This window comes from Rhinopithecus bieti, unplaced genomic scaffold (assembly GCF_001698545.2).
Source record: "Rhinopithecus bieti isolate Rb0 unplaced genomic scaffold, ASM169854v2 scaffold_10347, whole genome shotgun sequence".
Classification (NCBI taxonomy): domain Eukaryota; kingdom Metazoa; phylum Chordata; class Mammalia; order Primates; family Cercopithecidae; genus Rhinopithecus; species Rhinopithecus bieti.
Genome location: NW_016806836.1, coordinates 2,354,673 through 2,366,926, shown reverse-complemented (window position 1 = coordinate 2,366,926; position 12,254 = coordinate 2,354,673). Strand labels below are relative to the sequence as shown.

The 12,254-nt window shown below is 44.4% G+C and overlaps 1 protein-coding gene and 1 long non-coding RNA gene across 2 annotated transcripts in view; one reads left to right on the top strand and one right to left on the bottom strand.

The window, feature by feature from the left end:
* Positions 1-3,665: 3,665 nt before the first annotated feature.
* Positions 3,666-8,633, bottom strand: LOC108533352 (eppin-like). The gene is made up of 3 exons (XM_017877960.1): positions 8,180-8,633; positions 6,573-6,704; positions 3,666-3,826 (listed from the first exon to the last, which is right to left on the bottom strand). Exons 1-3 carry the CDS (start codon positions 8,268-8,270, stop codon positions 3,666-3,668), a joined length of 384 nt encoding a protein of 127 aa, XP_017733449.1. The 5' UTR covers positions 8,271-8,633.
* Positions 8,549-12,254, top strand: part of LOC108533353 (uncharacterized) — a 4,540-nt gene continuing 834 nt past the window's right edge. The window contains exons 1-2 of the long non-coding RNA XR_001886710.1: positions 8,549-8,638; positions 10,576-10,774. This is a non-coding gene — a long non-coding RNA (uncharacterized LOC108533353). The remainder of the gene's footprint in view (positions 8,639-10,575; positions 10,775-12,254) is intronic.

Sequence of the window (12,254 nt, the reverse complement as noted above, 5' to 3'; positions counted from 1 at the left end):
ATGGTAAGGGGCGAGGCCAAGTAGCTTCTGGGAAAAATAACACAGTCACACCCAGCACGTCCCCTGGAGCATCCGGGCCTAAGAGGACGAATAGGAACACCAGGAGGCCAAAAAAGTCCAGAAGATGCGCCAATGGCTGAAAAGAGGGCCAGCTTTTCTCTGGTGGTTCCAAGAATTTGGAAATGCTTCAGCTCGCTGCACCTTGATATACACACGGAGCACGAACGACCCCATTTCTTGCTGACACACACAATCCCCAAGGTCACAAATGGGACTACCTGAGCACCCCACAGCTCACAGCTTTGGAGGAAGGGTCTCAATACCATTGAATGGATCTTGTCCCTTACACCCCTAGGCTGCACTGGCGCCTGGGGCCTCTGTCAACCCCCCCCAGGGGACGTGGCGGCCCAACAGCTTGTCTCCCACTTTCGCAGGCTGCCTTCAGGTGAAGCGCAATTCATCTTGGGTCTGTCATCTTGATAAGCATTTGAGGAGCGCGGTGGAGTGTCGCCCATTCTCATCATTTCCAATCGTCAAAACTGCGGCACTGCACTTACGGGTGCACTCCTTCTGCTTGTCTCTGACAATGTGTCCCTGTCGGTCTCTTGTTATCTCATTGTTTATCTGTGCCTCTCTGTGCCTAAGTCTGTTTCTCTTTCCCCATGGTCTCTGTGTTCCTTTCTCCCTCTCCCACAGTTTCTTCCCATCCTTCTGTCTTTTATTTTATCTTTGGTTCACTCATATTCTTTGACTAAAGCCAAAGATTTAAGATTTGCCACTGAGCAGGGTGTAGGGGAGGAATCAGGTTGATAGCTGGGTCTTCAAAGCTTTGTTGCTCTAAGAGCAAGAGAAGATATCAGAGCTTAGAGGGAGCCTTTATCATCAATGCAAGCTCCTTGATAGCTGAGGAACTATGTCATGAAGGGACTTGCCTGAGAGACTACAGTGGAATAAAGTTCAGTAACACAGCAGACTTTGGGGGTTCTAACTGGGCTAGCAGAGGAGCTGTGGGAAAGAGGTGTTGGGGAACTTGGACAGCTTTCCATTCCTACAGCCATGGAATCTACACCGGCCACTCAGCCAGTCCTGGGAAGGAGAATGACACTCTTTACAGAGTGAATGTTATCCCTAGGGCTCCCGTTTTCTTCTCTAACTAGGTGTTACCCTTTTGGGCCAAGTTTGTTCTCCAAATATTCCTACATGACAGACAGAGGCCAGAGAAAGACAACCTTATCATCAGAGAGTGACTATAAGGTCACAAAATTTAGTATCAGAGGCAGAGCCCCCATAAGAATCCCAAGCCACCAACTTGACAATCTCACCTAAAGAGACTACTGAATCGAATCGAATTTTTCTTTGCTTTTCTCTTCTCTTTTTTTGTCTTTTCTTTTCTTTTCTTTTCTTTCTTTTCTTTCCCTTTCCTTTCCTTTTTTTTTTTTTTTTTTTTTTTTTTTTTTTTTTTTTTTTTTTTTTTTTTTTTTTTTCCCTTCCCCTCCCTTTTTTTTTTTTTTTTTTTTTGTATTTTCTTCTTTTCTTTTTTTTAACAAATCTATAGATAAGTACTCTTAATATTCACATTTTATAAACAGAAGAATTGGAAGCATAAGGAGGTTATGTGAATTTGCCCAAGGTCACACAGCTACTCAGGGATGGAGCCAGGATTTGAATCTACAATGTGTGGTTCCTGAGTGCTCACTTTCAACCACTAATTTTCAGTGCTCAGTACAGTTAGCTGCTAATTGTGAGTCTTCACATTTCAGCATTCCAAGGGACTTCTGGAGTCCATTCTTTACCCCAAGGGCTAGGATCCTCTGTAGGTGTGGGTGTGGGGGCGGCAATGAGAACATTTGGAAGCTGACACAGGTAGTGTTGTGGGGAGCAGTCTGTTTTTCTTATGGGAGACTTCCTTGGGCTTACTACTCTTTCTCAGTTCATTTCATGAGCTCTAGGTCCAGGCACCTCCAGGAAGAACTTTTTGGAATGGCAACAAGGAGTCAGTTGCCACAGATTCGGATGCCTATATTCACGAAGGGAGTCTCTTACCAAGAGACTCCAAATAGCTCCCGTCTTTCTCACCCGGAATTCCAGGCACAGGTGGAGAAAATAATTGCTCAACTGCAAAATTGTTGCTTGTTCCTTCTTCCCCACCGAGTTTCCTTCCTCCATTGCAAGGACTGAGTCCCCAGTACTTACTGCCAAAGATCCCTTCAGCGTGCCCAGGTTCCTGGATATCCCCCAACAGGATGAATGGTACCAGGATTGGCAGAAGTTCTGAGAGTCCCATTTTAGGAAGTACTAGCCTGTTTGATGGCACCAAAACTAAGAACTGCTGCTCAGCAGCTCCTATCTCTGCACTTTGCCTGCCCTGGTGTGGCCCAGCACTCCAAGAGACAGTCCTGGAAACAAGCCAGCCAGACTCCCCCGTCAGGAACACCAGATCCCTGAGGCCATCAGTGGGACTACCTGGTACCTACCCTGGGGGAAAGGGGCCTTGATAGGCGGCTTCCAGTGTGCCAATTCCTGAAATATCTAGAACCAGAAATACCATTTGACCCAGCAATCCCATTACTGGGTATACATTCAAAGGAATATAAATCATTCTTTTATAAAGATACATGTATGAGTTTGTTCACTGCAACAGTATTTACAATAGCGAGAACATGGAATCAACCCAAATGTCCATCACCAATAGGCTACATAAAGAAAATGTGGTACATATATACCATGGAATACTATGCAGCCATAAAAAGAAGTGAGATCACGTCCTTTGCAGGGCCATGGATGAAGCAGGAAGCCATTATCCTCAGCAAAGTAATGCAGGAACAAAACTAAATACCGTACGTTCTCCCTTGTAAGTGGGAGCTGAACAATGAGAACACATGGACATCGGGAGGGGAACAATACATACTGTGGCCTGTGGAGGGGGCAGAGGGAGGGAAAGCATCAGGATAAAGAGCTAATGCATGTGTGGTTAATACCCAGGTGATGGGTTGATAGGTGCAGCAAACCACCGTGGCACAGGCTTACCTATGTAACAAACCTGCAGGTCCTGCACATGCATCCCAGAACTTAAAATAAAATAAAATAAAATAAAATATTTTAAAGAAGAAAATTTGTAAGCCTGTTTTATACGATTCTTAAAAAGGTCACCAGTAGGATTCAGTCACAGTGGTGCCCAGCTTCTAATAGATTCTTCTCTCTTCCCTTCTCTTCCCTGAATTACTCATCCCACTCCCCATCTTGTATGTCTTGGGAGGTCTCTCAAACAAACTACCTGCACCCATGCCCTTTTCCCAGGGTTAGTTTCTAGAGGACCCAAACTAAGGCATTGTCCTTGGGTCCTTGCCTAAAAAGGGTTTTACAATCTTTTGTGGAAACAGAAGAAGATAACAATAACAATATCCCTGGAGCTCTCAACTCAAAGTTCTGATTGTCTTCACTCCCTTGAATGATGTCACCAGAAACCTCAATGATCCCTTACTCTGCAAAGTGTAATGTGCCAAAAAGATGTCAATTACGCAGCCTCAGAGGCACAGGATTACATCAAGTTCTTTATTGGAAACAATTGAGAATGACACAGGTATAAACTGGGAGCTCTAGAAGTTGGAGATAAAGGGGACATAAAGATGAAATCCCTAGGGGCTCACGTTTATTCTTGCAGGTGTTCAGGCAGTTGGCTTCGGATTGGAAGTTGTTATTGTTTCCCTGGCAGCCACCATAGACAAATGTGGAGCAACTATTATTTTTCTTGTCATACCACCACCGAATAAAAAAAGCCAGGCAGGGGCCAGTTTCATTTGGCATTTCACATACATCTGCAGAAAGACTCCAGAGTTGAAAACTCAGCGTGCCCACTCCAGAAATAAACAGTTATTATTCTCCCTGGCAACCACTATAGATGGAACCGGAATAGGCTCCTTTTCCCTTATCACACAACAAGAGCACAGCTCCACTGACATATTGCACACATGTGCAAGGAGACCCCAGAGTGGGCATCTGCATCCCTGGAGATAGGGTTATTGCAGGTGAAATTAGCTAAAAAGAGGTCAGACCAAAATAGGGTGGGCCCCTATACCAACATGACTGGTGTCCTTATAGAAACAGGTTAATTTAGACAGAGGCAAACACACTGGGAGAACACCGTATGAATGTGAAGGCAGAGATTGGGGTGCTGTGTCTACAAGCCAAAGAACACCAAAGATTGCCAGCAAACCACCAGAAGCTAGGGGAGAGGAATGGAACATGCTTCTTCCCCATAACCCTGTCAAGGAACCAACGGTACTGACACCACGATTTCAGATCTAGCCTGAGGAACTATGAGACAATACATTCTGTTATTTAAGATTCCCAGTCAGTGGTACTTTGTTATAGCAATTCTACCAAACAAATGCAGGTCCCTAGTAAATTGTGCTTACACAGTTCCATTTGGGTAAATCTCCACTGCTAAACAATTAGGTCCTGTTGATTTTTACCTCCTATAGCTCACCTCTCTGCCAGTCTCTCTAATATAAGCCTCAGTGACTGTCTCATGCATGGGCTGTTGAGATAACCTCAGATTGATCCCCTGCCTCCAGTCCTGGCCCCTCCAACCAATCATTCATGCTTCCCACCAGAGGGAAGGATCTGATGGATCTGAGAACCAGGCTCATCATGTCATTCCACAGATAAGACCTACCTTCACTTCATGACAATATCTTCCCATGACCCACAGGGCCCTTCGCTGTCTGGCTCCTACTGTGATGCTGGCCTCCTCCCCTGCCGCAGAACCCCTTCCAGCCACATGCTCCAGCAATATTCAACACCCCGTGCCACCCCCATACCTCCATCCCTTTGCACTGCTCACAGTGACACTCCTCTTCTATCTTCAAAACCTTTCTCACACATCAACTGTTGTGATGTCTCCCTTGACTCCATTCTACATTCCTCACTGCCACACCTTGCTTCAGAATCTGTGCACTCATTTTCCATTTGTTTACATCTTCAGTGTCATCCCTGAGGCTGTGAGTTTCTGGCGAGCAAGGAGTGAGTTTCTAGTGTGTCTGCTTCCATCTTGGCATCCCAATTCCTAACAGGTAGTTTGGCACAGTACAGAACCTTATAGAATGTTGAGGGTAAAAGAAATTGTATCCTGATCTGAACCGAATAAAGTATTCATTGAGCACCTATTATGTGCCTAATGCTTCAAGGAACAGAGAAAAGGCATGACCTCTGCTATTTAGGAGCCCTTAGCCAAGAATTACAAATAAGCAAATAGGTATCAGGTGGCTACTATGTGCCAGGCATTGCTCTAAGCACATCATGCAGATCAATTGGATCCTCAAAATAACCTTCTACACTGATCCTTTTATTATCTGAGGAAACTGAGGCACAGTGAAGGAATGTTTTTAATTTATCCTAGACAAAAAGGCTGCTAAAAACTGGAGGTAAGAGTTGAACTCACTATGTCTGAATTCAGAATCTTTACCTGCTGGCATATGAGTGACTTAGCCCCCTAACCTCCCCACTCTACTTCTCTGTCAAGTCCTGTTTACTTTACCTCCTACGTCCTACTCTTCTTCATCCCCTCAGCTACCTCTAGTTCCAGCCACCATTTCTATCACCTTGAAGTCCTTTAAGATACTCTGTTCCTCCTATTTTAAACTCTATAGATGTAGTATGAACCCGGTTATGTGATGCCCTGCCTCGGTGGATTGCCATGGCCCTTCGATCCAAGCAAGACTCTTTAACCTGGTCCACCATACCTGAATCGTTTGATCTCTGCCCACCCAGAATCTGTTTTCCTTGTCCCATGCTCATGCTCACTCTGCATTCTGTCCTCCCCAGGCCCCACCATTGAGCCTTTGTGCATGCTACTCCCCGTTCCTGGAAAACCCTTCCACCCACTTTTTGCCTAAAACATTACCCATCTTTCTCAACTCAACTCCAGATTTGCTTTCTCAGAGAAGGCAATCCCGACCTCCCTGACCACACTGAGCAGATCAAATCCTATTGTGGGTCTCAGAGGCACTCAATACATATTTGTTGAATGAATTTAAAAAATCTTCGATAGTCTTTTTGCATCCCAGGGAGATGGGCATGAAATTAAGATGCAGCAGAAAGGAAAAGCCCTCTGTTGTGCAGCAGTCAGGAGAGGTGTTCTGGTGCAAAGTTGGATTTGTGTAGGCAGAGAGGTGGTCACTCCATAGCAAAAAAGTTAGAAAATATAAATTGCTTCATTTATCACTTGCAGCAACAATGTTGTATATGTTAGGGCAACAATGGCCACCTGGGGCTCAAAAAATTGTAAGAGTGACAGGTATCCAAATAGCCAAAAGAATCTGATTCAATGCCACTCCTTCACCAGTCATTTGTTTTGGGAAACTGAATCTCGGGCATTACCTGATAGGAAAAGGTCATTACTAATGGCACACACCATATTTGGCACAGTAATGAATCTAAATTGCAGGTCTCCCAAGTCCAGCAGTTTTGCCAGAGACCAGCCCTCAGCGATCAGGGCACAAAGCCAGTCCAGGAAGGCAGAAGGTGAGGACGGGGGGAGGAAGAGTTGGTTATTCTGCGGCTCTGAATATTACCTTGTTTGAGATCTAAACATTTTTTTCCACAGCTGAAGACACAGCACTTCTTGTTGTCCGGGCATTGTCTGTGCCTTGTACACACATCCCTTTCTCTGAATTCACATTCTTCTCTGATGGTGGGACATCTCCCTAGGGAAGGAGCAGTTTCACACCTGTGTGCCTTACAGAGCATAGTGTCTCCCTGCTTTGCCAGACACAAGGCAATTCTAGAGAGTCAGGGAAGTTTGCTTCGACTTTGTTTGCCCCCAGGAGTTCTTTTCCTCAGGGTGGCCTCACTCACTTCCCTACTGCATACACCCTCCCTTCCCCCTGACCACTCCTCCCTCTCTTCCCACCCTCCCAGCTCCATCCCATCTAAGGCAGAATTTCTCAACCACCGGTAATATTTGGGCTGGATAATTCTTTGTTTGGGAGGCTGAACTGGGGATTGTAGGATGTTCAGCAGCATCCCAGGCCTCTTCCCATCAGACACCAGTAGCACCACCTGCTTGTAATAATGGAAAATGTCTCCAGGCACTGCAAAGGTCCCCTGGAAGCAAAATCTCCCAATTGTGGGCCACTGAATAAAGCTGATGTGGTCTTTTTGGCTTTGTTTAGGAATCGGTGTTTGGAAGTTCCTCTAGGTGGTGGTATTAAACAACAATTAGTATCACTTACCCCGGAGCCAGTTAAGATTTTGAATTCTGACTCTTGGTCTGAATTCTGACCCTCTCTGAACCTTGGTTTCATCATCTGTAAAATCATTTTGACCTTACGGAGTTGTGAGAAAAAAATGAGACAAAGTATATAAAGCCCTCATCAGAGTAACAGATGCACAGTCATATTATCTAGCATTTGCTAAGTATTTACCATAAGCCGAGCACTCTTCTAAGCATTTTAAGTGTATGATCTCATTTAATCTTTATAATCGCTCTATGAAGGAAGTTCTATTAATATTCCCATGTTACAGATGTGGAAACTGAAGCCCATGAAATTTAAGTAGCTTGCCCAAGATTACAGGACTACCAAGATTTGAACCCACGAAGTCTGATTCCAGATCCCTCTGTTGTTTTAAAATCCCTTTTCAGAAATCCTTTCTTCCTGAGTGTTCAGCAAATGATAACAATGATCATTGTTACATTATAGTCATGGAATATTAGTGTCTGAAGTTTAAAGGAACTTCTGGATGCTGTCCTTTATCTCAAAGTAGGGCGCCCCTACGGATACAGTGACACTTCATGGGACTACATTTGAAAGAAGCAGGAGTGGATACAAATGACACCTCAAGGAAGGGGCCTGTTTTGCTCGCGAGGTAAGAAGGTCCTTGGTTTCCCAGATTCCTGTAGCGACTCCCCTGAATGCTAGATCCCGTGACTCTCCTCCACCTCCTTGATAAAGGCCCTCCACTTCAAAGGGGCTGAAAGTGGGGATTGCCTAAGTAGGGGTTACTGCATTCCCAGAAGAGCGCTTCCACAGAAGGGATCTCACAAAGATCTCTCTCCTCTCCCAACCCGGGACCTGGGCTAACATGGTGGAAAGCAACCCAGATCTGAAGAGTTGTTCCCTGTTCCTTCCTCCCAGCAGACTCCCCTCTCTCTAGGGTAAGGGCTGAGGCCAGTACTTACTGGGAAATAACCAGTCAGTCAGACCAGGTCCCTGGACATTCGCTAAGAGGATGAATAGCACCAGGAGGCTCAAAAGTCCAGAAGATCCCATGCTGAAGAGAGGCCAGCCTTTCTGGTGGTTCCAGAATTTGGAATGCTCAGCTGCTGCACCTTGGATATAAGAACTGGACACGAACCGGCCACCCCCTTTCTTCTGAGAACACTAAGTTCCCAAGGTCACAAATGGGACTAACTGACACCCACAGCTCACAGCTTGGGAGGAAGGGTCTCTCATTGAATGGATCTTGATCCTTACACCCCTAGGCTGCACTGGGCTGGGGCTCTAGTCAACCCCAGGGAGTGGGCAAAGCTTGTCTCCCACTTTCCAGGCTGCCTTCAGGTGAATGCCATCATCTTGGGTCTTCATCTTGATAACTTGGAGAGCGGTGGAGTGTCCTCATTCTTCATTCATTTTCCATCGTACGTGCGCACTTACAAGCGAACTCCTTCTGCTTGTCTCTGACAATGTGTCCCTGTCAGTCTCTTGGTATCTCATTGTTTATCTGTGCCTCTCTGTGCCTAAGTCTGTTTCTCTTTCCCCATGGTCTCTGTGTTCCTTTCTCCCTCTCCCACAGTTTCTTCCCATCCTTCTGTCTTTTATTTTATCTTTGGTTCACTCATATTCATTGACTAAGGCCAAAGAATAAAGATTTGCCACAGAACAGGGTGTAGGGGAGGAATCAGGCTGATAGGAGAGTCTTCAGAGACTGTTTCTCAAAGTTTTGTGGCTCTGAGAGCAAGAGAGAATATCAGATCTTAGAGGGAGCCTTTATCATCAATGCAAGCTCCTTGATAGCTGAGGAACTATGTCATGAAGGGATTTGCCTGAGAGACTACAGTGGAATAAAGTTCAGTAACACAGCAGACTTTGGGGGTTCTAACTGGGCTAGCAGAGGAGCTGTGGGAAAGAGGTGCTGGGGAACTTGGACAACTTTCCATTCCTACAGCCATGGAATCTACACCGGCCACTCAGCCAGTTCTGGGAAGGAGAGAGACACTCTTTACAGAGTGAATGTTATCCCTAGGGCTCCCGTTTAATTCTCTAACTAGGTGTTACCCTTTTGGGCCAAGTTTGTTCTCCAAATATTCCTGTATGACAGACAGAGGCCAGAGAAAGACAACCTTATCATCAGAGAGTGACTATATGGTCACAAAATTTAGTATCAGAGACAAAGCCCCCATAAGAGTCCCATGCCACCAACTTGACAATCTCACTTAAAGAGACTACCAAATTTGAATTGTTCTTTGTTTTGCTCTTCTTTTTCCTTTCCTTTCCTTTCCTTTCTTTTCTTTTCTTTTCTTTTTTTTTTTTTTTTTTTTTTTTTTTTTCTTTTCTTTTCTTTTCTTTTCTATTCTTTTTTTTAAAGACAGTCTCGTTGTGTCATCCAGGCTGGAGTGCAGTGGCACAATCTCAGCTGACTGCAACCTCCACCTCGCCAGTTCAGGCAATTCGTGCCTCAGCCTCCTGAGTAGCTGGGATTACAGGCATGCACCACCATGCACTGCTAATTTTTGTATTTTTAGTAGAGATGAGGTATCGCCCTTGGCCAGGCTGGTCTCCACTTCCTGGCCTCAAGCAATTTGCCCGCTAAGCCTCCCAAAGAGTTGGGATTACAGGCATGAGCCACCAGGCCTGGCTAGAATTTCTAATGAACAAGTAAGATGTCCTAAGCAGTGCTGTTTCACTCATTTCATTTCCCATATTCTCACAAACTCAGCCCAGGAGAGAGTGAAAACTGGAATATCTAAGTGGAAGCGCTCTGAGGGACCATCAAGCCCTATTTCTCATTTTATAGATGGGAATCATAAGGCCCAGAGAAGTGAGGATGCTGACTAAATGTCACCCAGCATGTGAGTGTGAGAAATAAGATTAAGAGGGAACTGAGCATGCAAGTTCTTGCCAGAGGACACTAGGGCACGTTTTGATGTTGGTGTGGATATAATATTTTCCTGTAGAGTTGAAGGTAGAGAGGAAGGGTGAGTCTAAAGGAATGAAGTAATGTCTTTAGTGGAGACAGAGGCTGAACACCCACAAAGTCAGTAAATTTCTAAATGGTACCCAGGGTCCCCAATTAGGGCTGCATTTTTTCATAAATTTTATTGAAAATAAATTAACTATCTTTCTGGTTGTTTCATTCCATTCTGTCTTGCCTAATTTTCAGGCCCATCCATGCATCTCACTTTCCAAGCAAATGAAATAAAATTTATGTCTTTGGGACTTGGGATGAATCATGGTTTTGGCTCCTTCTCTCCAATAATTTCTTGGAGAAGGCTGGGTAAGGACCCATCTGGGGTTTTGCCTCTCCTTTCTTCATCCTTTCTCATTGAGGGGCATGGTGTCCTACCTCTGCCTCCAGGCCAATTCTCTCCCAGGAACAATCCTGTGCTCAGAACAGGGGACCCCAACGAGAACCAACCAGACCAGCCTGTACCTGGCACCTCCTGCTTTTTCATTAGCCCAAGACCTGTCACATGGACGGATTCTCTGTCACTGCCTTCCTGTGTTGTTCCCTCTGCCTCTAACTGTATTACTAAGTTACATATTTGCTCCCCCAGGTAAGCTCCAAACTGTATTAAACAGGTCTGTGTCTAGAACGCAGTGCTTAAAACATGAATAGACCCCAAATAAACACTCAGTATATCTTGCTGGATGAGCAAGGTAGGTGGGGGGATTGGTAGGTGTGTGAATAGGTAGGTAGCTATGTGGATGGATGGGTGGCTGGTAGAGTGATAAGTGGGAAGATGGTTGAGCAGGGAGAAAGATTAGCGAGGAAAGCATGGATATTTGGATACATGAATGCATGGGTTATGGATGGGTGGATGATTGGGTGAATAAGTGGATTGAATTGAATATAAAGATGGATAGGGTAGTGATGGGATAGGTGGACCTATTGATGGAGGCTGTTTGAATGAAAGGTGGATGAGTGCATTGGTATGTAGATGGAGGGAGTTAGGTATAGAAATGATGAATATGTATTTTGATGGGTATGAAAGAGAGAGAGAGTGTCTGTGTGTGTGTGTGCAGAGAAAGGGAGAGGAGAGAGGTCAATAATAGGAAGATTAACTAAAGGCTAGATGGACAAGTGGGTCTGTAGAAGAAAGATGAGTAAGAAAGGTAAGTGGATAGACATATGGAGTGGGCAAAGAGCTAAGTTGAAAAGTGTGTCAGTGGAAGGATAGGAGGGATAGGTGAGTGGGGATTGGGTATTTGCATATGTGTTGAGTGAATGGATAGGTAAGGGATTGAATAATTAGTGAGTAAATAGGTGGGTGGAAACATGAATGTACAAGTAAAAGCATTAACCAAGATTAAAAAGAATTATATAGAGAACAATGTATACTACTCTAAAGTAATACATGTGAAAATATAGGGAAAATGGATCAATTTTACCAAAATACAAAAGACCAAAATTTGCAGAAGAGAAGGCAGAAAACCTGCAGACTGTAAGACGAAATATTTTAACATTACTAAAATATACCACTAGAAAGAACCTGATCTAGATGCTTTTGGAGCTGAATTTCGGTAGCCTTCAAAAAACACTGAATTGCTATATTATGTAAAATATTTCAGAGCATAGAAAAAGTAGATAGGTTGCCCAATTAGTTCCCATACTCATTTTTTGAAAGTGATATGACCCAAATAGAAAAAACAAATTTAAAAGACCTATTTTCTTTTGACTATAGATGTGAAAATTCAAACTATACTATTAGCTAAAAAGAACCAATAATGTATTGATACAACACACTGCAATTAAGTTTATTAAGAATGCAAGGATGACTCAAGAAAATTTAATAATTTATTATGCCAACAAATTAGAAGAGAAAAATAATTATGTGACTGTATGTTTAAAAGGTATTTAGGCCGGGCGCGGTGGCTCAAGCCTGTAATCCCAGCACTTTGGGAGGCCGAGACGGGCGGATCACGAGGTCAGGAGATCAAGACCATCCTGGCTAACACAGTGAAACCCCGTCTCTACTAAAAATACAAAAAACTAGCTGGGCGAGGTGGCGGGCGCCTGTAGTCCCAGCTACTCGG

What these genes read in the sequence shown, in the direction of transcription:
- LOC108533352 (XM_017877960.1), bottom strand. Translation starts at nt 8,270, where the DNA reads ATGGGATCTTCTGGACTTTTGAGCCTCCTGGTGCTATTCATCCTCTTA. An exon ending in GACTGACTGGTTATTTCCCA is followed by an intron (nt 6,705 to 8,179) that starts GTAAGTACTGGC and finishes CTCCTTCCCTAG; the next exon opens with GGAGATGTCCCACCATCAGA. An exon ending in ATGTTTAGATCTCAAACAAG is followed by an intron (nt 3,827 to 6,572) that starts GTAATATTCAGA and finishes TCAACTCTGGAG; the next exon opens with TCTTTCTGCAGATGTATGTG.